Genomic DNA, 25,359 nt, shown 5'->3' with positions numbered 1-25,359 from the left:
AATAATAATAATATATAGGGTTAAAAAATCCCAGCTCAATCTTATTCAGACTCAAACTGAGCAAAAAAAAATGTATTTCGCTGCAAATGCTGATATTTATGTGAAAATCTGATGCTTGTAATGTAAATTGATGAGATCTTAGTAGAGCAGATACTCACATAAAACGCATTTAAATATCAGTATTTGCCAATAATGTCTTAGTAAGATATTATTCAAATGCTCAGTTTTATGATCAAAGCTCTGTAGTTTAAAACATCATGCAATTATAAATTTGCATATCATATGTGAAACAGAAGCTTTATATGTTTATTAATAAGCCAAAATATGAGACATCAAACTAATGAGGAAATAATATGTTCCAGTGTTTGTTTTGGCTGTTGTGGATAATTTATATTATGCAAAATCAAACTGGCCTTTTAGTTTTTATCATGAAGAAGATGATGATACTGCCTAAGATACTATTATAGCGTTTATTAATATTATAAATCAGTTTTCATTTTTTCATTTTCGGTATGCATTTTACTTTCAGTTAATGTTTTAGTAATTTAGTTGTGTGTTTTTGTCATTTTTAGAAGTGTTTTTATATGTCTAATATAGTTTTTAATAACTTTTTTTTTAGTACATTAACTCTTTCCCTGCCATCGACCGAATATTCCAGCTTTCCATGTTTCCACTGTTATACAGCAGGGGGCGCTATTACACATCTCCTGAAGGAGTACAGTAAGAGTACAGTATCTCCTGAGAGTACACTCCTGATCCACACACAGGAGGAGGAGAAGAGGAGGAGGAAGAAGAAGAGGAGGAAGAAGGAGAAGAAGAAGCGAGTGATGGAAGTATTGCTGACACACATGTCAAATATCTTGAGAAAATGCTGGCGGGGAAAGAGTTAATTTAAACTCAATTAAAATGAGAAACATTAAGATACTTTCATAGTTTCGCTTAAATTTACCATTTTTTGTCATTTTGTTGTGTTTTTGTCAGTTTTTAAAAAATATGTCTCTGTTGTTCAAAAGTTTGGGGTCGGTAAGATTTTTTATGTTTTTAAAAGAAGTCTCTGTTCACCAAGACTGCGTTTATTTGATTAAAAATACACAAAAATACAGTGAAATATTATTGTAATGTAAATCAGCTGTAAATCAGCAGTACAATTAAGTACAACTGATGAATAGAAAGTTCAAAATAACAGCATTTATTTGAAATATAATCTTTTGAAACATTGTAAATGTCTTTATTGTAACGTTTGATCAATTTAATTCATTCTTGATAAATAAAAAGTATTGATTTCTTTTCCACAAAAAAATAAAATAAAAATTCTTACTGACACCAAACTTTTGAATGATAGTGTTTAATGTTACAAAAGCTTCTATTTCAGATAAATGCTGTTCTTTTGAACTTTCTATTCATCAAAGAATCCTGGAAAATTAAATGCATCACAGTTTCCACAGAAATATGAACTTTTCAACGCTGATAATAATCATAAATGTTTCTTGATCATCAAATCATCATATTAGAGTGATTTCTGAAGGATCATGTGACACTGAAGACTGGAGTAATGATGCTGAACATTCAGCTTTGATCACAGGAATAAATTACACTTTACTGTATATTCACATAGAAAACAACTGATTTACACTGGAATAATATTACACAATATTACTGGATTTTTTTGTATTTTTAATCAAATAAACGCTTGGTGAGCAGAAGAGATTTCTCTTAAAAACATTAAAGATCTTACCGACCTCAAACTTTTGACTGGTAGTGTAGGTTTTTATTCATTTTTATTGCATTTTGGATAAGTCCGGATGTGTGTGATCAGATGATCCAGCAGGTTTATGAGACTCAGAGTGAATGTGTGTGTGTGTGTGTTTGTGTGTGTTCACAGTGGAGATCCAGCAGGTTTATGAGACTCAGAGTGTGTGTGTGTGTGTGTGTGTGTGTTCACAGTGGAGATCCAGCAGGTTTATGAGACTCAGAGTGAGTGTGTGTGTGTGTGTGTGTGTGTTCACAGTGGAGATCCAGCAGGTTTATGAGACTCAGAGTGTGTGTGTGTGTGTGTGTGTGTGTTCACAGTGGAGATCCAGCAGGTTTATGAGACTCAGAGTGTGTGTGTGTGTGTGTGTGTGTGTTCACAGTGGAGATCCAGCAGGTTTATGAGACTCAGAGTGTGTGTGTGTGTGTGTGTGTGTGTGTGTGTGTGTGTTCACAGTGGAGATCCAGCAGGTTTATGAGACTCAGAGTGTGTGTGTGTGTGTGTGTGTGTGTGTTCACAGTGGAGATCCAGCAGGTTTATGAGACTCAGAGTGTGTGTGTGTGTGTGTGTGTGTGTGTGTGTGTGTTCACAGTGGAGATCCAGCAGGTTTATGAGACTCAGAGTCAGCGGCTGAAAGTCTTTAATGTTTTCTGTTGCTCTGAATCTGATCATGTGACAGACTGAGCTGATGATGCACTCATACGCAGACGGAGATCATCTGAACATGACCGTACGGGGAAGAGATGCCTCGTGGGAGTCCGTGGTGATGCATTCTGGGATGTGTTCAGGCTGTGGTCGTGTCACTCTCGTACGCTGGCGGAGTAAGAGAACTGAGGGAAGTGAGCACATGACCCAGAATCCTCCACACCTCGACGGCTCGCTGGAACAAGTGGAACAGGAGATCAACACAACATCAGCGTGACGAGAGAAGCGGAGACGCTCACACCGACGGCACACTTCTACAGCGCTGACTTCAGGAGAAACAACTTAAAGAACAACGACATCAGCGTACTTAGTGTACACTACAGGCTATATCGGGGGGGGGGGGTACGGGCGTCACGGTTCGGTGCGTACATTTACACGGAGAATACACGGAATAAAAATAAATAAAACTTGCGTGCAAATTAATTCATGTAATGCGGAACTACTGTTAGATACGCGGGTTCTTTAGGCACACCTAATCTGTAGCCCCGCCTTAGCTCTGAAGCTCCATGGCTATAATGAACAGGCTGCGATGTAAAGATTGCAATGCTGGAATATGTTGTGTGTGTGTGTGTGTGTGTGTGGCGTGGGCGCGATCAAACAGTGGAAACATAAAAACATACTCCGTCATTTTGTTTATACAGGATATCATTCAAACTGCAAAGTGTTTAAGTTACTGTTAATTACAATTTTAAAGAAAACAAATATATTAATCTGAAATGTAGCAAATTAAAGGGATAGTTCACCCAAAAATGAAAATTCTGTCATCATTTACTCACCCTCAAGTTGTTTCAAACCTGTATGATTTTCTTTTTTCTGCTGAACACAAAAGAAGATATTTTGAAAAATGTCGGTAACCAGACAGTTTCTGGTCCCCAATGACTTCCATAGTATTTTTTTTTCCTACTATGAAAGTCAATGGGGTCCATCAACTGTTTGGTTACCGACATTTTTCAAAATATCTTCTTTTGTGTTCAGCAGAAAAAAGAAAATCATACAGGTCTGAAACAACTTGAGGGTGAGTAAATGACAGAATTTTCATTTTTAGGCGAACTATCCCTTTAATTTTCAATTCATTCAGGTACAATTACCAAACATATCTCATGGTCTTTTTGTCTTTTTATTAATTTAATTAATAAACTAATTATATAAAACTATTGTCAGTGCACTACAAATAAACTGGTTCTATGCCTTTACTTTATTAATAAAACTTATTTAAAAAATACAAGGCTTAAGTAATTTAGTTTCCTTTGGTGGAACAGCCTGAGACGTGCACGAGCCTTCTGCATTTCTGTTTCGCTTTTCCCTCCATTGTACCGAACTCGTACCGAACCGTGATGTCTGAACCGAACCATGACTTCTGTGTACTGTTCCACCCCTAATACACAGTATGGGTCAAAATTATATATTTTTGTAGTGAAAAAGTAAATTTGAAACCCTGTTTGTACGAACCCTGTGAGTGATTCAAGAACACACACTTACGCGTGTCTGGAGGAGTAACAGTGATGCTCTGCGCTGTGAACTCGTCATCGAAGTATCGCGTGTCGGTCTCTGACGTCACCTGAGGTTTAAAGGGAGGCAGCAACTGCAGGAACACACACACACACACACACACACACACACACGAGCGTGAGAATCCACATCACACTCGACGAGACCAAACTAACCTCTCGACTGAAGCACCTTCTTCTGCAACACGTCCTCCCACTGAATCCCACAGAAGAACCCGTGCATCATCACGTCTCTCGCATCATCAGCCCCGCCTCCCAGCCTGCAGCCAATCACAAGCCTTCACCGTTACTCAAGTTCTCAATCCAAATCTCCTCCATTTATACAGCGCTTTTTACAAAGCAGCTTTACAGAGAAAACAGTAACATAATGGGTCCCACTTTAAGTACTTATTGTGTTGATGTTGTATTGTAAAACACTTTTGCTGCTATTGGGGTGTGATACAGGTAAGGTTAGGGACAGGTGAGATACGGGTAAGGTTAAGGACAGGTGAGATACGGGTAAGGTTAGGGACAGGTGTGATACAGGTAAGGTTAGGGACAGGTGAGATACGGGTAAGGTTAGGGACAGGTGTGATACAGGTAAGGTTAGGGACAGGTGTGATACAGGTACGGTTAGGGACAGATGTGATACGGGTAAGGTTAGGGACAGGTGAGATACGGGTATGGTTAGGGACAGGTGTGATACGGGTAAGGTTAGGGACAGGTGACATACGGGTAAGGTTAGGGACAGGTGAGATACGGGTAAGGTTAGGGACAGGTGTGATACGGGTAAGGTTAGGGACAGGTGAGATACGGGTAAGGTTAGGGACAGGTGTGATACAGGTAAGGTTAGGGACAGATGTGATACAGGTAAGGTTAGGGACAGGTGAGATACGGGTAAGGTTAGGGACAGGTGAGATATGGGTAAGGTTAGGGACAGGTGTGATACGGGTAAGGTTAGGGACAGGTGTGATACAGGTAAGGTTAGGGACAGGTGAGATATGGGTAAGGTTAGGGACAGGTGTGATACGGGTAAGGTTAGGGACAGATGTGATACAGGTAAGGTTAGGGACAGGTGAGATACAGGTAAGGTTAGGAACAGGGGACAGGTGTGATACAGGTAAGGTTAGGGACAGGTGAGATACGGGTAAGGTTAGGGACAGGTGTGATACAGGTAAGGTTAGGGACAGGTGAGATACGGGTAAGGTTAGGGACAGGTGTGATACAGGTATGGTTAGGGACAGATGTGATACGGGTAAGGTTAGGGACAGGTGAGATACGGGTAAGGTTAGGGACAGGTGTGATACAGGTAAGGTTAGGGACAGATGTGATAAGGGTAAGGTTAGGGACAGGTGAGATACAGGTAAGGTTAGGGACAGGTAAGATACGGGTAAGGTTAGGGACAGGTGTGATACGGGTAAGGTTAGGGACAGATGTGATACAGGTAAGGTTAGGGACAGGTGAGATACAGGTAAGGTTAGGAACAGGGGACAGGTGTGATACAGGTAAGGTTAGGGACAGGTGAGATACGGGTAAGGTTAGGGACAGGTGTGATACAGGTAAGGTTAGGGACAGGTGAGATACGGGTAAGGTTAGGGACAGGTGTGATACAGGTATGGTTAGGGACAGATGTGATACGGGTAAGGTTAGGGACAGGTGAGATACGGGTAAGGTTAGGGACAGGTGTGATACAGGTAAGGTTAGGGACAGATGTGATAAGGGTAAGGTTAGGGACAGATGTGATACAGGTAAGGTTAGGGACAGGTAAGATACGGGTAAAGTTAGGGACAGGTGAGATACGGGTAAAGTTAGGGACAGGTTAACCCTCTGAGGTCGACAAACGCGCGGGCGCGTTTTGCCGGATTTTCTCCACATTGTAGCACTATAAACTTAAATTACTCCATCATTTATGGTCATACAGAAAAAAGAAATATAAAAAAAGAATCTGTGATATTTCTCCTTTTGTATGTGTCCACTTACAATCAAATCAAAACATTGTGCTTTTGTAAAATAAAGAAAATAAACAGGGTGTGCGTTCTGCCTCTCTGTCGCGGTGAACTTTTTTTTCTTGAGCACGTCTATAAACTGAAACAAAACTCAGCGAATACTTGTCACACATTTATGAGCCATATACCTTTATAAACATTTAAGTGTGTACTTTTAAATAATCGGATTCAAAACGAAAACAAATATTCTCTGTTTACGTAATTTGTATAAAACCAACAAGATGTCCAGCTTCTCAAACGCTTGCTCATTACAGTTAATTTGGCCACGCCTACTCGCGCAAAATATATTCACATGCAAATCTCCACATGGAACGCGAACGCGCTCGTTACCTCAACAACAAAACACTTCACTTCACTTTTCGTCGAATTTGAAAGACGTGCCTGAGCTTACATTAGATTTAGGCTACCTCAGAAGAAGAAGAACGCGATCTGAAGAAAAGAAAGATAAGGTAATTCTTACATAGCCTAGTTTGTTATTGTTGCATACATGTCACGTTGCAGTTGAACTGTTGCTAGATATATGGGGAATATTATAATATTTAGACCCGTGTTTACTGTGTTTGTGGATATCTGCTCAAACATAGATATGTTTATGGTAACCATAATGTTTTATATTTGAGCGTGATCGCGTTTGAATGTATCATATTTTGCAAGCGATCGCGTTTGAATGTATCATATTTTGGATGAAAGCAAAACGCACCAAACGGCTTCATGTTTTTATTATTATCTCATTTCATATCATCATAACGGATGGAAACATTTGAAGTAACATGATAATCAATATATTTTTCTCTAGCTTAGTTGTTACTGAAATCTTTTGGAAGATTTATAGGCTGCTATAGGTTATTTATTGTTATTATTATTTTATCCGCACTGCGCATATACCTTATGCCTACAAGGCACAACAAACCTGGTGTTCATTATATTATATATCGTTGGAAACGTGTGTGTGTGTGTGTGTGTGTGTATTCTGTGAATTTTAAAAAGGAATTTTAAAAAGCAATTTTAACCAGAAAAATCTAATATTTATTTCCAAAATCGTGCAGGCCTTTCTCTTGATATCAGTATGTTCACTTTTTTTTTTCAGGTCCCAGATGCCAATGAGGACTTTAACATTCACATGAGTCTCAGTACGTGAACATGGTAAAGTGAAAATATTGGAAATGAAAGGTATGTACAGTGTTTTTAGGAATGGCACAAAGGTCTCTGTCTTTGAAGTGCTTTTTTGGCATTTGTTGTGTATCTTTGGATTATGTTGTGTTGTAAATAAATCCAAACAATTTAAAAGCCATTCTTTTTTAAATCTCCTCATTTACAGTATTGTGCAAGGTTGCTCAGAATGATAGGGGCCTGATAGCTCCTAATAGGGCCGTTAGGGGAGGTTCTTTGTCTTTCTCAGGTGAGAAAAGCTTACATATTAATGAGCTCTCGCATAAGGCTTTTTCACACAAAACACGTCGTAAAATTTTTAAATCAATATATTGTCTTATCTGAATGAGCAGTCAGGGTGATTTTCACATAGTTTTGCAGCAAATATTCTAGGCTACGTCATACAATTTTCAAAAGTCTTGTGAAGAAATAATCAGTATGGGTTTCATGGCCTTATTTCAGTGAGAATTTTTTTTTGTATCTTCAAAAACCACGCATAAATGTCATTACCTCAAAACTACAAACTTTTACATACATGCTGTTGATATATTATTGTAGCAGAGTTTGTGCTGAATACAGTGTAATTAGACTTTAGCCATGAAAATGTCACAAGTAACAGATATAACCAGAAATGTCAGAGCATGTCAGAACACCTCCAGGGCCCAGAAAACAGCTCAGACCTCAGAGGGTTAAGATACGGGTAAGGTTAGGGACAGGTTAAGATACGGGTAAGGTTAGGGACAGGTGTGATACAGGTAAGGTTAGGGACAGGTGTGATACGGGTAAGGTTAGGGACAGGTGTGATACGGGTAAGGTTAGGGACAGGTGAGATACAGGTAAGTTTAGGGACAGGTGTGATAAAGGTAAGGTTAGGGACAGGTGTAGATACGGGTATGGTTAGGGACAGGTGTGATACGGGTAAGGTTAGGGACAGGTGTGATACGGGTAAGGTTAGGGACAGGTGTGATACAGGTAAGGTTAGGGACAGGTGAGATACAGGTAAGGTTAGGGACAGGTGTGATACGGGTCAGGTTAGGGGCAGGTGTGATACGGGTAAGGTTAGGGACAGGTGTGATACAGGTGTGATACGGGTAAGTTTAGGGGCAGGTGTGATACGGGTAAGGTTAGGGACAGGTGTGATACAGGTAAGGTTAGGGACAGGTGTGATATGGGTAAGGTTAGGGACAGGTGTGATACAGGTGTGATACGGGTCAGGTTAGGGACAGGTGTGATACAGGTAAGGTTAGGGACAGGTGTGATACAGGTGTGATACGGGTCAGGTTAGGGACAGGTGTGATACGGGTAAGGTTAGGGACAGGTGTGATACGGGTCAGTTTAGGGACAGGTGTGATACGGGTAAGGTTAGGGACAGGTGTGATACAGGTGTGATACGGGTCAGGTTAGGGACAGGTGTGATACAGGTAAGGTTAGGGACAGGTGTGATACGGGTAAGGTTAGGGACAGGTGTGATACGGGTAAGGTTAGGGACAGGTGTGATACAGGTGTGATACGGGTCAGGTTAGGGACAGGTGTGATACAGGTAAGGTTAGGGACAGGTGTGATACAGGTGTGATACGGGTCAGGTTAGGGACAGGTGTGATACAGGTAAGGTTAGGGACAGGTGTGATACGGGTCAGGTTAGGGACAGGTGTGATACGGGTAAGGTTAGGGACAGGTGTGATACGGGTAAGGTTAGGGACAGGTGTGATACAGGTGTGATACGGGTCAGGTTAGGGACAGGTGTGATACAGGTAAGGTTAGGGACAGGTGTGATACAGGTGTGATACGGGTCAGGTTAGGGACAGGTGTGATACAGGTAAGGTTAGGGACAGGTGTGATATATGGGTAAGGTTAGGGACAGGTGTGATACGGGTAAGGTTAGGGACAGGTGTGATACAGGTGTGATATGGGTCAGGTTAGGGACAGGTGTGATACAGGTAAGGTTAGGGACAGGTGTGATACAGGTGTGATACGGGTAAGGTTAGGGACAGGTGTGATACGGGTAAGGTTAGGGACAGGTGTGATACAGGTCAGGTTAGGGACAGGTGTGATACGGGTAAGGTTAGGGACAGGTGTGATACAGGTGTGATAAGGGTCAGGTTAGGGACAGGTGTGATACAGGTAAGGTTAGGGACAGGTGTGATACAGGTGTGATACGGGTCAGGTTAGGGACAGGTGTGATACAGGTAAGGTTAGGGACAGGGGAGTATTAAGGGAAGGGTCAACAGGTTCATTACACGTAACTAATTGCAGCTGTTACTACATGCAGGTATTTTCAAAATATAAGTACAATGTAAAAACATATATGTACACATTGTAGTCCATTGCATCATCAAAATTATTGCACTTTCACCATAAGCACAAATCAAGAGAATGTCGAACTCATTCGCACGATTGATTTTACTCATCTAGTTTCTATGGAAGCTTTATTTCTTGCAGTCATGAGGAGAAAAACTTTGTGACTATTGTGATGCAACGTTTATAACTTTTTTCTCAGAATTGCGCAGAAATACGCTCACCTCTGTTTGGGGTCTGAAGCACCAGTAAATTATGGGCTACGCTCACCTCTGTTTGGGGTCTGAAGCACCAGTGCATTATGGGCTACGCTCACCTCTGCTTGGGGTCTGAAGCACCAGTGCATTATGGGCTGGCTCACCTCTGCTTGGGGTCTGAAGCACCAGTGCATTATGGGCTACGCTCACCTCTGCTTGGGGTCTGAAACACCAGTGCATTATGGGCTACGCTCACCTCTGTTTGTGGTCTGAAGCACCAGTGCATTATGGGCTACGCTCACCTCTGCTTGGGGTCTGAAGCACCAGTGCATTATGGGCTACGCTCACCTCTGTTTGTGGTCTGAAGCACCAGTGCATTATGGGCTACGCTCACCTCTGTTTGGGGTCTGAAGCACCAGTGCATTATGGGCTGGCTCACCTCTGCTTGGGGTCTGAAGCACCAGTGCATTATGGGCTACGCTCATCTCTGTTTGGGGTCTGAAGCACCAGTGCATTATGGGCTGGCTCACCTCTGCTTGGGGTCTGAAGCACCAGTGCATTATGGGCTGGCTCACCTCTGCTTGGGGTCTGAAACACCCGTGCATTATGGGCTACGCTCACCTCTGTTTGGGGTCTGACGCACCAGTGCATTATGGGCTACGCTCACCTCTGTTTGGGGTCTGAAGCACCAGTGCATTATGGGCTACGCTCACCTCTGCTTGGGGTCTGAAGCACCAGTGCATTATGGGCTACGCTCACCTCTGCTTGGGGTCTGAAGCACCAGTGCATTATGGGCTGGCTCACATCAGCTTGGGGTCTGAAGCACCAGTGCATTATGGGCTACGCTCACCTCTGCTTGGGGTCTGAAGCACCAGTGCATTATGGGCTACGCTCACCTCTGCTTGGGGTCTGAAGCACCAGTGCATTATGGGCTACGCTCACCTCTGCTTGGGGTCTGAAGCACCAGTGCATTATGGGCTGGCTCACATCTGCTTGAGGTCTGAAGCACCAGTGCATTATGGGCTACGCTCAACTCTGCTTGGGGTCTGAAGCACCAGTGCATTATCGGCTACGCTCACCTCTGTTTGTAGTCTGAAGCACCAGTGCATTATGGGCTATGCTCACCTCTGCTTGGGGTCTGAAGCACCAGTGCATTATGGGCTACGCTCACCTCTGTTTGGGGTCTGAAGCACCAGTGCATTATGGGCTGGCTCACCTCTGTTTGGGGTCTGAAGCACCAGTGCATTATGGGCTGGCTCACCTCTGCTTGGGGTCTGAAGCACCAGTGCATTATGGGCTATGCTCACCTCTGTTTGGGGTCTGAAGCACCAGTGCATTATGGGCTGGCTCACCTCTGCTTGGGGTCTGAAGCACCAGTGCATTATGGGCTGGCTCACCTCTGCTTGGGGTCTGAAACACCAGTGCATTATGGGCTACGCTCACATCAGCTTGGGGTCTGAAGCACCAGTGCATTATGGGCTACGCTCACCTCTGCTTGGGGTCTGAAGCACCAGTGCATTATGGGCTACGCTCACCTCTGTTTGGGGTCTGAAGCACCAGTGCATTATGGGCTACGCTCACCTCTGCTTGGGGTCTGAAGCACCAGTGCATTATGGGCTACGCTCACCTCTGTTTGGGGTCTGAAGCACCAGTGCATTATGGGCTACGCTCACCTCTGTTTGGGGTCTGAAGCACCAGTGCATTATGGGCTATGCTCACCTCTGCTTGGGGTCTGAAGCACCAGTGGATTATGGGCTACGCTCACCTCTGCTTGGGGTCTGAAGCACCAGTGCATTATGGGCTGGCTCACATCAGCTTGGGGTCTGAAGCACCAGTGCATTATGGGCTACGCTCACCTCTGCTTGGGGTCTGAAGCACCAGTGCATTATGGGCTGGCTCACATCAGCTTGGGGTCTGAAGCACCAGTGCATTATGGGCTACGCTCACCTCTGTTTGGGGTCTGAAGCACCAGTGCATTATGGGCTATGCTCACCTCTGCTTGGGGTCTGAAGCACCAGTGGATTATGGGCTACGCTCACCTCTGCTTGGGGTCTGAAGCACCAGTGCATTATGGGCTGGCTCACATCAGCTTGGGGTCTGAAGCACCAGTGCATTATGGGCTACGCTCACCTCTGCTTGGGGTCTGAAGCACCAGTGCATTATGGGCTATGCTCACATCTGTTTGGGGTCTGAAGCACCAGTGCATTATGGGCTACGCTCACCTCTGTTTGGGGTCTGAAGCACCAGTGCATTATGGGCTACGCTCACCTCTGCTTGGGGTCTGAAGCACCAGTGCATTATGGGCTATGCTCACATCTGTTTGGGGTCTGAAGCACCAGTGCATTATGGGCTACGCTCACCTCTGTTTGGGGTCTGAAGCACCAGTGCATTATGGGCTACGCTCACCTCTGTTTGGGGTCTGAAGCACCAGTGCATTATGGGCTATGCTCACATCTGTTTGGGGTCTGAAGCACCAGTGCATTATGGGCTACGCTCACCTCTGTTTGGGGTCTGAAGCACCAGTGCATTATGGGCTACGCTCACCTCTGCTTGGGGTCTGAAGCACCAGTGCATTATGGGCTACGCTCACCTCTGCTTGGGGTCTTTCCTCAACAGGCCGCTGAGCAGAGCTTTGGCTTCGGGCGAGAGGCTCCTGGGGAAGCGGATCTCCTCCATCACGATGAGCTCGAAGAGCCGCTCGTGGTCCTGGTTGTAGAACGGCAGGCGTCCACACATCATCTCGTACATCACCACTCCCAGACCCCACCAGTCCACCGCACGCCCGTAATCATTGTCCTCCAGCACCTGACACATTCACATACACTTACACAACATCAGGAATACAATCCATTCATCGCACAGAGGAGATAAACAGAAGTGCTAGCAATACAAAGTTTTATTTTAGCCGTGTTGTAAGGCCCCCAGCGGGCCCCTAGATGAGCCGTAGCCGTTGGTTACCTCCGGCGCAAGGTATTCTGGGGTGCCACAGAACGTCCTCATGGTGGCCTCGTCTGTGATGCCCTCCTTACAGAGGCCGAAGTCTGTGATCTTAATATGTCCATCTTTATCCAGCATGAGGTTCTCCAGCTGAGTGAAGAGAGAACATCTTCATCATCAGCAGCAGCAGCACAAACTCCCAGTGAATAACTGTACTTCATTCAGCTGAACTGGATCAACACTGAACTAAATATCAACTGCTTATGGTAAAATTGATTTCATAACTGATGAATATAGCAACACTAACACTGTTATTGAACTTGTATCTGGTGTTGTATATGTACGTTGCAGAGATATAATGCATGGTTGAATGGTCCGCTGCATTGATATTATGTTGCAATTCTGAAAAAAGGAGCAATTCTAAGAAATAAGAGTCGTAATTCTAAGAAATTAAAGCTGCAATTCTGACAAATATTTGCAATTCTGAGAAATAGTCACAATTCTGATAAATAAAGTCACAATTCTGAGAAATAAAGTCGCAATTTTGAGAAATAAAGTTATAATTCTGAGAAATAAAGCCGCAATTCTGAGAAATAAAGTCGCAATTTTAAGAAATAAAGTCGCAATTCTGAGAAATAAAGTCGCAATTTTGAGAAATAAAGTTATAATTCTGAGAAATAAAGGCGCAATTCTGAGAAATAGTCGCAATTTTGAGAAATAAAGTTGCAATTCTGAGAAATAAAGTTGCAATTCTGAGAAATAAAGTCGCAATTCTGAGAAATAGTCATAATTCTGAGAAATAAAGCCGCAATTCTGAGAAATAAAGTCGCAATTTTGAGAAATAAAGTCGCAATTCTGAGAAATAGTCGCAATTTTGAGAAATAAAGTTGCAATTCTGAGAAATAAAGTTGCAATTCTGAGAAATAAAGTCGTAATAAGTCGCTCTTTCTGACAAATAGTTGCAATTCTGAGAAATAAAGCCGCAATTCTGAGAAATAAAGTTGCAATTCTGAGAAATAAAGTTGCAATTCTGAGAAATAAAGTTGCAATTCTGAGAAATAAAGTCGTAATAAGTCGCTCTTTCTGACAAATAGTTGCAATTCTGAGAAATAAAGCCGCAATTCTGAGAAATAAAGTCGCAATTCTGAGAAATAAAGTCGCAATTTTGAGAAATAAAGTTATAATTCTGAGAAATAAAGCCGCAATTCTGAGAAATAGTCGCAATTTTGAGAAATAAAGTCTCAATTCTGAGAAATAGTCGCAATTTTGAGAAATAAAGTTGCAATTCTGAGAAATAAAGTTGCAATTCTGAGAAATAAAGTCGTAATAAGTCGCTCTTTCTGACAAATAGTTGCAATTCTGAGAAATAAAGCCGCAATTCTGAGAAATAAAGTCGCAATTCTGAGAAATAAAGTCGCAATTTTGAGAAATAAAGTTATAATTCTGAGAAATAAAGCCGCAATTCTGAGAAATAGTCGCAATTTTGAGAAATAAAGTTGCAATTCTGAGAAATAAAGTCGCAATTTTGAGAAATAAAGTTGCAATTCTGAGAAATAAAGTCGCAATTCTGATTTTTTTCCTCATAACTGCGAAAAATAAAGTCAGAATTGCAAATTAATTATTGCAATTGTTGCTATTACCTTTTAAAAAAAAAAAAGTATTAAACAAAAACGGAACAAGGTTTGACACATCTGACACAGAGCTTAAGCCGCGTTCACACTGAAGTATATGCTATAACGATAACTACAAAGAGAAACTACTTTGCTGGAATCACTTTCAGAGAGATTGATTTTAAGGAATGAAAAAACATTTAAATATGTAATTTTGGTGATCAAAGATGCGTTTTAAAGGAAAATGATTGACTACGGGGAACTTTAAGACGCTACACTTCAGCTGATGAAGAGCGCAGTACCTTCAGGTCCCTGTAGACCACGTTCTGCGAGTGCAGGTAGTCGAGAGCAGAGACGATCTCAGCGCTGTAGAATCGAGTTCTTTCCTCGGAGAACAGCCGCTCGCGAGACAGATGGAAGAAGAGCTGAGGACGAGAGACGCGTGAGAACCACACACACACACACACACCACAGCAGCGTGTCTGAGGCTGACCTGCACGTACCTCTCCGCCGTTAGCGTACTCCATCACGAAGCACAGGCGGTCGTGAGTCTGGAAGGCGTATTTAAGGGTCTGCGACACAAAACGTGACAGAATGAAGGGAGTGTGTCGTTTATAGAGTCATTTAGGGTTGGGAATCAAATACTAGAGGTCAGGAATTGGAAACTTATTATAAAATTACATTTTCCATTCCTCTTATCGATTCCTTTGTGAGCATTTCGACTTTAAACCATTCAAACGCGAGACGACTCGCACACTGTTTTCTGTGAAACACATCCTCAGCGGTCCTACAGAAAATCTGATTTTAATGTGATTTTAAAACATTTGTGCGCAAGTGACTCTGTATTCTGTGTTCATGTGTATCAGTATATTGGATCCGTGCAGCTCTTAAAGGGACAGCAGCCTAATATTCCAGCTATAATAACACTAATATTCCCGCTCTATAATAACACTAATCGGAATCGGGCATTTATATAGCGCTTTCATATGTACTACTGTACACCCAAAGCGCTTTACAATCACTAATATTCCCGCTCTATAATAACACTAATATTCCCGATCTATAATAACACTAATATTCCGTCTCTATAATAACACTAATATTCCTCTCTATAATAACACTAATATTCCCGCTCTATAATAACACTAATATTCCCGCTCTATAATAACACTAATATTCCGTCTCTATAATAACACTAATATTCCTCTCTATAATAACACTAATATTCCTGCTATAATAACACTAATATTCCCGCTCTATAATAACACTAATATTCCCGCTCTATAATAACACTAATATTCCTGCTATAATAACACTAATATTCCCGCTCTATAATAACACTAATATTCCTGCTATAATAACACTAATATTCCTGCTATAATGACACTAATATTCCTGCTATAATAACACTAATATTCCTCTCTATAATAACACTAATATTCCCGCTCTATAATAACACTAATATTCCTGCTATAATAACAGTAATATTCCGTCTCTATAATAACACTAATATTCCTCTCTATAATAACACTAATATTCCTGCTATAATGACACTAATATTCCTGCTATAATAACACTAATATTCCTCTCTATAATAACACTAATATTCCCGCTCTATAATAACACTAATATTCCTGCTATAATAACAGTAATATTCCGTCTCTATAATAACACTAATATTCCTCTCTATAATAACACTAATATTCCTGCTATAATAACACTAATATTCCCGCTCTATAATAACACTAATATTCCCGCTCTATAATAACACTAATATTCCCGCTCTATAATAACACTAATATTCCCGCTCTATAATAACACTAATATTCCTGCTATAATAACACTAATATTCCTGCTATAATAACACTAATATTCCGTCTCTATAATAACACTAATATTCCTCTCTATAATAACACTAATATTCCCGCTCTATAATAACACTAATATTCCCGCTCTATAATAACACTAATATTCCCGCTCTATAATAACACTAATATTCCCGCTCTATAATAACTCTAATATTCCCCCTCTATAATAACTCTAATATTCCCCCTCTATAATAACACTAATATTCCCGCTCTATCATAACACTAATATTCCCGCTCTATAATAACACTAATATTCCTCTCTATAATAATACTAATATTCCCGCTCTATAATAACACTAATATTCCCGCTCTATAATAACACTAATATTCCCGCTCTATAATAACACTAATATTCCCGCTCTATAATAACACTAATATTCCTGCTATAATAACACTAATATTCCGTCTCTATAATAACACTAATATTCCTGCTCTAAAATAACACTAATATTCCTGCTATAATAACACTAATATTCCCGCTCTATAATAACACTAATATTCCTGCTATAATAACACTAATATTCCTGCTCTATAATAACACTAATATTCCCGCTCTATAATAACACTAATATTCCTGCTATAATAACACTAATATTCCCGCTCTATAATAACACTAATATTCCTGCTATAATAACACTAATATTCCTGCTCTATAATAACACTAATATTCCTGCTCTATAATAACACTAATATTCCTGCTATAATAACACTTATGTTCCCGCTCTATAATAACACTAATATTCCTGCTATAATAACACTAATATTCCTGCTCTATAATAACACTAATATTCCTGCTATAATAACACTAATATTCCCGCTCTATAATAACACTAATATTCCCGCTCTATAATAACACTAATATTCCTGCTATAATAACACTAATATTCCCGCTCTATAATAACACTAATATTCCTGCTATAATAACACTAATATTCCCGCTCTATAACACTAATATTCCTGCTATAATAACACTAATATTCCCGCTCTATAATAACACTAATATTCCTGCTATAATAACACTAATATTCCCGCTCTATAATAACACTAATATTCCCACTCTATAATAACACTAATATTCCTGCTATAATAACACTAATATTCCCGCTCTATAATAACACTAATATTCCTGCTCTAATAACACTAATATTCCTGCTCTAATAATAACACTAATATTCCTGCTCTAATAATAACACTAATATTCCTGCTATAATAACACTAATATTCCTGCTCTAATAATAACACTAATATTCCCGCTCTATAATAACACTAATATTCCCGCTCGATAATAACACTAATATTCCCGCTCTATAATAACACTAATATTCCCGCTCTATAATAACACTAATATTCCTGCTATAATAACACTAATATTCCTGCTATAATAACACTAATATTCCCGCTCTATAATAACACTAATATTCCCACTCTATAATAACACTAATATTCCCGCTCTATAATAACACTAATATTCCTGCTATAATAACACTGATATTCCTGCTCTATAATAACACTAATATTCCCGCTCTATAATAACACTAATATTCCTGCTATAATAACACTAATATTCCCGCTCTATAATAACACTAATATTCCTGCTATAATAACACTGATATTCCTGCCATCAATAACACTAATATTCCCGCTCTATAATAACACTAATATTCCCACTCTATAATAACACTAATATTCCCGCTCTATAATAACACTAATATTCCTGCTATAATAACACTAATATTCCTGCTATAATAACACTAATATTCCCGCTCTATAATAACACTAATATTCCCGCGCTATAATAACACTGATATTCCTGCTATAATAACACTAATATTCCTGCTATAATAACACTAATATTCCTGCTATAATAACACTAATATTCCTGCTATAATAACACTAATATTCCCGCTCTATAATAACACTAATATTCCCGCTCTATAATAACACTAATATTCCTGCTATAATAACACTAATATTCCCGCTCTATAATAACACTAATATTCCTGCTATAATAACACTGATATTCCTGCCGTCAATAACGCTAATATTCCCGCTCTATAATAACACTAATATTCCCGCTCTATAATAACACTAATATTCCCGCTCTATAATAACACTAATATTCCTGCTATAATAACACTAATATTCCTGCTATAATAACACTAATATTCCTGCTATAATAACACTAATATTCCTGCTATAATAACACTAATATTCCTGCTATAATAACACTAATATTCCCGCTCTATAATAACACTAATATTCCCGCTCTATAATAACACTAATATTCCCGCTCTATAATAACACTAATATTCCTGCTATAATAACACTAATATTCCTGCTATAATAACACTAATATTCCTGCTATAATAACACTAATATTCCCGCTCTATAATAACACTAATATTCCTGATCTATAATAACACTAATATTCCTGCTATAATAACACTAATATTCCCGCTCTATAATAACACTAATATTCCTGATCTATAATAACACTAATACTCCTGCTATAATAACACTAATATTCCTGCCGTCTCTATAATAACACTAATATTCCCGCTCTATAATAACACTAATATTCCCGCTCTATAATAACACTAATATTCCCGCTCTATAATAACACTAATATTCCTGCTCTATAATAACACTAATATTCCCGCTCTATAATAACACTAATAAAACAACACAAGACAGAGAAAATTCACTCGTTCTTCACTGAATAACTTCTGTAACTATATTTGTAATGTATATTGTATTTATAAACTGCAGTGCTATTTTAAAATTTGATTACAGTTTCTGAACCTGAAAATCTTAAAACACTGTTTAGTTCAATCGTATCTTTGTTCAGTTGTGTCTGTTTGTTGTGATTGCTAATTTTTTATGTGTTCCTTTTTAATCACTGAGTGTTTATTGTCTTTAATGATGCTTGAAGTGTATATTAGTTCGGCTAGTTGTTCTTCTATGGTGTTTTTAAACCAAAGGCAAACATTCCTTGAGTAAGTGCAAAAAGTATTCTGATACAATTAAATATTTTGCAATAAGACTAAATGTGAATAATATCTAAAGTTTTTTTTTTTTTTTTACTTTATTGGAATCGAAATTAGGAATCGATAAGAATCGTTAAAATGTAAGCGATACCCAACCGTAGTGATTTACAGGCGTGAGAGAGACTGACCGTCAGGAACGGGTGTCTTGTGTTCTGCAACACGCGGCTCTCGGTGACCGTATGCGCCACTTCATCCTGAACACACACACACACACATCACATCACGTTTAGATCTGAGCATCTCAATAAAATGGAACATATGACATATGATATATATATATTAAACGTACAGTATGGGATTTTTTCTCCACTAGGGGTCGCTAACCTATTTACAATAACAAAGGCGTAGTTTGATGACGCAACATTTGCTAAGAATTATGGATCTTGTCGTCAACGCCAAGCCGACCGATCTAATAATGTTTATGGATGACTGAATACATCGATGTTTTTGTCATGACTGTGATATGAAGCAGTTCGGGATTGCTAAGAGACAGCTATCAGCTCCAAACCGCTCCAAACGCGACGCGAGTCCCGCGGATATAAAGGAATATGGACATTTCATTCTACCGAACTACACGCAGAATCACTACTCACAGGTCAGTTTGTTAGACAAATTAAACTTGTGAGGTAACGCAGCGCTGTTTCACTTGGTCTAACATTACACTATCACTGCATTTGAATGTTGAAATGTAACTTATGTGTTAGTCTGTCTGTATGAGACTAACGTTAGCAGTAACGTTAAGCTAGATCAACATTAGAATAACATACAGATCATATTCTGACATTTTATCATTGTTGAACTTTATAACATTGATTAGTTTTATGTAAATGTGCTCACCTGTTTAATAAAGTACATGTAGGAGCGGTGGAAGTCTCGGACGTGGAGCTCTCGTTTATATACTGTCTATGGGAGCTCTCGGCATCTCGAAAACACCGCGCTGATATTGATTCTCGTTTTAGTTCTCCTTTTTTATCCAAAGTCTGCTTGCCATGGTCCATAATGTTTGAACGAAACAACAACAGCGTGCAGATAGACATTGCGAACTACAGTGGTCCACGTCTGTCGTCTTGGTTACTATCAGAGGGCTCTGGTTCATAGCTCTGGTTGCCATGGCAGCACGAGCGGAAACCAGGGACAACGCGGATATGACGCCATTGACTGCGACAAAACGGAAATAAAGACACGGTCCGTGTCTTCGAATTAAAATATAAATTTCTCTGGATTTAGAAGTTAATTGGAACTGTCGGGATAATGTAAATACACAACTTTAAAAAATATATAACATAGATATAGTGATTTTTTATATTTTTAAAGCAAAAAAAATACATATTGTGCCTTTAAAAATGTCTTCTTTTCTTCCATTTTACTATTGTATAGTGTTTTATGTATTTTCTAGGGGTGTAACAAAATATCGCAATACAAAAATACATCAATATGTATCGTGGATAGTGAGTGACTATATGTATTGAGTATAATTCACCCAAAATGAAAATTTCTGTGTGAGAAAAAATTTTTAGTTTTAGTTTTAATTTTGAGTTTTAGTGTCAGTACTGCATTAAACTACTATATATAATGTTGAATATGATGTATAATAATGCAATAGGGGAATATTTGTGGGTCCTGATAATGCCAAATGTCTGATGTTACCAGTAAAAAGTGTCCGACATTACTGTAGATATATCTAGTCAGTGACAGAGATCAAGAATATTCATCTTCGCATTTTCAGCTTCAGAATCATGAATATTATTCTGGTGTCTCTACTGTTCATTGGGTTTCAGCACACACACAATGAAATATCAAATATAGAATTTAATCAACAGCAAATCTTTTATTATATGTCTTGGATTATCGCAATAATATGGTATCGTGAGTTCAGTATCGTGATATGTATCGAATCATGACATGAGGATATCGTTACACCCCTAATATTTTCTTTTTCACTTTTTCTATTTCTGTATCTCTTTTATTTGGGCCACCGTTGTTGTCAAGGAATGTTTAGTTCGTTGTTGTGATTTGTTAAAATGTAAAAAAAAAGGAATGTTTCTCTAGTCACCTTTGCGATGATGACGTCCTTGCGCAGGATCTTCATGGCGTAGTACATCCCCGAGGCTTTCTCTCGCACCAGAATCACCTTCCCAAACGTGCCTTTACCCAGAAGCTTCAGGTAATCAAAGTCATTCATCGTCTGAAAGCACAAACGTAGAAATAGCATAATGATGTAGAAACAGCGTAATGATGTAGAAATAGAGTAATGACGTAGAAATAGCGTAATGACGTAAAAATAGAGTAATGATGTAGAAACAGCGTAATGATGTAGAAATAGCGTAATGATGTAGAAATAGCGTAATGATGTAGAAATAGAGTAATGACGTAGAAATAGCGTAATGACGTAAAAATAGAGTAATGATGTAGAAACAGCGTAATGATGTAGAAACAGCGTAATGATGTAGAAATAGCGTAATGATGTAGAAATAGAGTAATGATGTAGAAATAGAGTAATGACGTAGAAATAGCGTAATGACGTAGAAATAGAGTAATGATGTAGAAACAGCGTAATGATGTAGAAATAGCGTAATGATGTAGAAATAGAGTAATGATGTAGAAATAGCGTAATGATGTAGAAATAGCGTAATGACGTAGAAATAGCGTAATGATGTAGAAACAGCGTAATGACGTAGAAATAGCGTAATGACGCAGAAATAGCGTAATGATGTAGAAACAGCGCAATGACGTAGAAATAGCGTAATGACGTAGAAATAGCGTAATGATGTAGAAACAGCGTAATGACGTAGAAATAGCGTAATGACGTAGAAATAGCGTAATGACGTAGAAATAGCGTAATGGTGAAATAGCGTAATGATGTAGAAATAGCGTAATGACGTAGAAATAGCGTAATGACGTAGAAATAGCGTAATGATGTAGAAATAGCGTAATGACGTAGAAATAGCGTAATGATGTAGAAATAGCGTAACGATGTAGAAATAGCGTAATGATGTAGAAATAACGTAACGATGTAGAAATAGCGTAACGATGTAGAAATAGCGTAACGATGTAGAAATAGCGTAATGACGTAGAAATAGCGTAACGATGTAGAAATAGCGTAATGACGTAGAAATAGCGTAATGATGTAGAAATAGCGCAACGATGTAGAAATAGCGTAATGATGTAGAAATAGCGTAATGACGTAGAAATAGCGTAATGACGTAGAAATAGCGTAATGATGTAGAAATAGCGCAACGATGTAGAAATAGCGTAATGATGTAGAAATAGCTTAATGACGTAGAAATAGCGTAACGATGTAGAAATAGCGTAATGACGTAGAAATAGCGTAATGATGTAGAAATAGCGTAACGATGTAGAAATAGCGTAATGACGTAGAAATAGCGTAATGATGTAAAATAGCGTAATAGCGTCATCAATCAGAATGATTCAGTCCGATTGAAACAGAAGTTGTGCATGTAAGCGTAGCCAGTGAAAGCAGTGATGATGAAGGAGATGAGATGTGAGATGTGGAGACACACACCACTCTAGAATCGGACTTGGACAGGGAAACCTCCATGTCCTCCAGCCCGCTGATGTCACTGACGCTCTTGATCTCCATTGGTTGGTCCGGTTCCCGAGCCTGCAGCCCATTGGCCACCGCCTGGATCGCACACATCCACTCGTCCCTGCAGAGCCAACCACAGCCAATCAGTGTTCTTTAAAATCTCTTCGTTTGTGTTCAGCAGAAGAGGAACAACATGAGGCCGAGTAAATCGAGTAAGACGGTCCGGAATGAATTAAACAGAAAATAAATATTTTAATTAAACTTTTTAAAAGAGATAAACTGAATATATTCAAATCAAAGTCTGTAATGTTGTGACTCTGATTGGTTTTGGTTCCTGGTGTATTTTTTAAATCCTTATGAGAAAACGCTTGTCTTGACTCCAGATGTGACACACACACACCAGGTCACGTTTGTTGAGACACACACACCTCTCCTCGCTGCGCTCCACATAAACACACACACCTCTCCTCACTGCGCTCCACATGGACACACACTCGCTGCGCTCCACATGGACACACACATACACTCGCTGCGCTCCACATGGACACACACACACACCTCTCCTCACTGCGCTCCACATGGACACACACTCGCTGCGCTCCACATGGACACACACATACACTCGCTGCGCTCCACATGGACACACACACACACCTCTCCTCACTGCGCTCCACATGGACACACACTCGCTGCGCTCCACATGGACACACACATACACTCGCTGCGCTCCACATGGACACACACCTCTCTTCGCTGTGCTCCACATGGAAGGTCCTCTCGATGACGCTCGTCCACTGAAGGCATCGGATCATGAAGGTGTTCGGCCGCGGGCGCTCCGTCTTCATCAGCTGACACTCTGGAGGAACATGTGACCCAGTCAAGCACACGCTTAATACACACACACACACTCACACAGTCTCGCTCACACACTCACTCTCACTCACACACACCTTCCACTGAGAAGTTATTGAGTGGTGAGCTCTGGTCCACCGAAGGCTCCGGCTTCTCCTTATATCCGATGAAGGATCCGTCACTCTTCAGGACGAAGTAGCGCGGCCTCCACGTCTTTATGTACTCGCCTGTCTCACACACACACACATTACATCAGTGTATGAAGTCACCGCAGGAAACAGGAGTGTGTGTGCCGTACCTCGTTTATGGAGCCAGCCTTCCTTCACCACGCTGACCTCCGTCATGATGGGCGGGGCTTGAGAGTGATTGACACACGACACCCTTCAGATCCTGAAGACAAAACCAGGACATCAAATGAGTGAATTAAGAGTGTGTGTATGTGTGTGTGTGTGTATGTGTGAGAGAGAATGTGTGTGTGTGAGTGAGTCTGTGTGTGTGAGAGAGAGTATGTGTGTCAGAGTATGTGTGTGAGAGAGTGTGTGTGAGAGAGTATGAGATTGAGAGTGAGTTTGTGAGAGTATGAGAGTGTGTGTGTGTGTGTGTATGTCAGCAAGTGAGTGTGTGAGAGTAAATGTGTGTGTGAAAATGTGTATGTGTGTGCGTGAGTATGCGTGCATGAGTATGAGAGTATGTGTGTGTGAGAAAAAGTGTGTATGTATGTATGTGAGTGTGTGTGTATGTGTGCGCGTGTGAGTGTGAGAGTAAGTGTGAGTGTGTGATAGTAAATGTGTGTTTGTGTGTGAGTTTATATAAACAAAGTCCAGTACAGTTCTTTCAGTTTATATATATTTTATCTCTCTTTAACGATTTTCCTCTGGCTGGATAAAACTTCTTTTTTTTAAATAAACTTTTTTATTAAAATTAAACTTTTTAAAAGAGTTTAATAAAAAAATGATGAAATAAAACAAAATATTTAAAAAAATGGTTTATCAGAGTCAGAATATTTCATCTCTCTTTAACATCTTTGCTTCGGCATGATCAGTTTTTTTTTTTTAAAGTTAAAACTTATTAAATATAAAAAATTGGTTTATTATTTAAACTTTGTTTGTATCAGTATTACAATACATCTCTATAATATCTTTACTTCTTCTTGATCAGGAAAACTTTTTTTTTATTAAAGATAAACTTTTTACAAGTTTAAACTATATATTAACATCATGGTCCTGAATTATTACCATACTCGTATAATATGAAACTTACATGGTACGTCAAAGAATATCACGTGACTGGAATGGTAGAGTATGATATTACCATAGTACAGTTCAGAAAAGCATGGCAGTACCGACTGATTAGTGTAACTGGCATAATTATTGCCATATTACGATTTAAAACAACGAATCGCGTCACGAACATGTTTGTGATGATAATCATGAGCTCGTTATTAATGTCAGATGAAGGTTTTGAGTTATTGAAGCTAAGCTAACTTACCTGAACAAACTAAGTTAACACAACATGAACTTTGAGCTTCACCAACCAAACTGATTTTAATCACTACGCAACAAATCATCACTGCAATTCTGATATTACTCACATAATATCTCTGATGATTAAGATTAAAAAACAACAACATTGATTAAATCTGAATAAATTGAGTGATTTATCCAAACTACCTGTTTACTGTCAGAGCTAAGCTGTTGTTTACCACACAAGCACTATATTAACCATATCTCCGCTCTGATTATGAATATATGAGTTCATTGACAGGTGTCTCGCCTCATTTATCGCGTCTTGATCCGGATCGAGTGAAAATATTCAACACGCTTTTGCAAGATTGACTCTCGTGTTCAGAGTTCATCACGGCGAGTGACGTTAGCGCGCCAGGCCCCGCCCCCTGTGCGTGTGCGCGCAA

General features: G+C 39.7%; 1 protein-coding gene across 4 annotated transcripts; it reads right to left on the bottom strand.

The window, feature by feature from the left end:
* Nucleotides 1–2,373: 2,373 nt before the first annotated feature.
* On the bottom strand, nt 2,374–25,350 carry LOC311076076 (RAC-beta serine/threonine-protein kinase-like). 4 transcript variants are annotated; one of them, XM_084103955.1, is made up of 14 exons: nt 25,224–25,348; nt 23,749–23,840; nt 23,549–23,677; nt 23,343–23,454; nt 22,575–22,719; nt 21,105–21,236; nt 19,180–19,245; nt 14,640–14,708; nt 14,439–14,561; nt 12,548–12,676; nt 12,180–12,394; nt 4,136–4,223; nt 3,935–4,037; nt 2,374–2,630 (listed from the first exon to the last, which is right to left on the bottom strand). In XM_084103955.1, exons 2-14 carry the CDS (start codon nt 23,792–23,794, stop codon nt 2,551–2,553), a joined length of 1,437 nt encoding a protein of 478 aa, XP_083960081.1. In that variant the 5' UTR covers nt 23,795–23,840; nt 25,224–25,348; the 3' UTR covers nt 2,374–2,550. The 4 variants fall into 4 exon arrangements, with proteins under 4 accessions (XP_083960081.1, XP_083960082.1, XP_083960079.1 ...); XM_084103956.1 differs by having other exon boundaries at nt 25,121–25,310; XM_084103953.1 differs by having other exon boundaries at nt 14,439–14,708; nt 25,224–25,350.
* Nucleotides 25,351–25,359: the final 9 nt, after the last annotated feature.

This window comes from Abramis brama (assembly GCF_963993115.1).
Source record: "Abramis brama genome assembly, chromosome: 25".
In the NCBI taxonomy this organism is placed as follows: domain Eukaryota; kingdom Metazoa; phylum Chordata; class Actinopteri; order Cypriniformes; family Leuciscidae; genus Abramis; species Abramis brama.
The sequence above is the reverse complement of the archived record's forward strand: the minus strand, read 5'-3'. Positions and strand labels throughout refer to the sequence as shown.

Bases quoted from the DNA above. Each gene is read 5' to 3' on its own strand.
- LOC311076076 (XM_084103953.1), bottom strand. From the start codon at position 23,794: ATGACGGAGGTCAGCGTGGTGAAGGAAGGCTGGCTCCATAAACGAG. The intron at 14,709-19,179 runs GTCAGTCTCTCT...TTTGTGTCGCAG, and splicing joins CAAGACACCCGTTCCTGACG to ACCCTTAAATACGCCTTCCA. The intron at 12,677-14,438 runs GTACTGCGCTCT...CTCTTCACTCAG, and splicing joins TGGTCTACAGGGACCTGAAG to CTGGAGAACCTCATGCTGGA.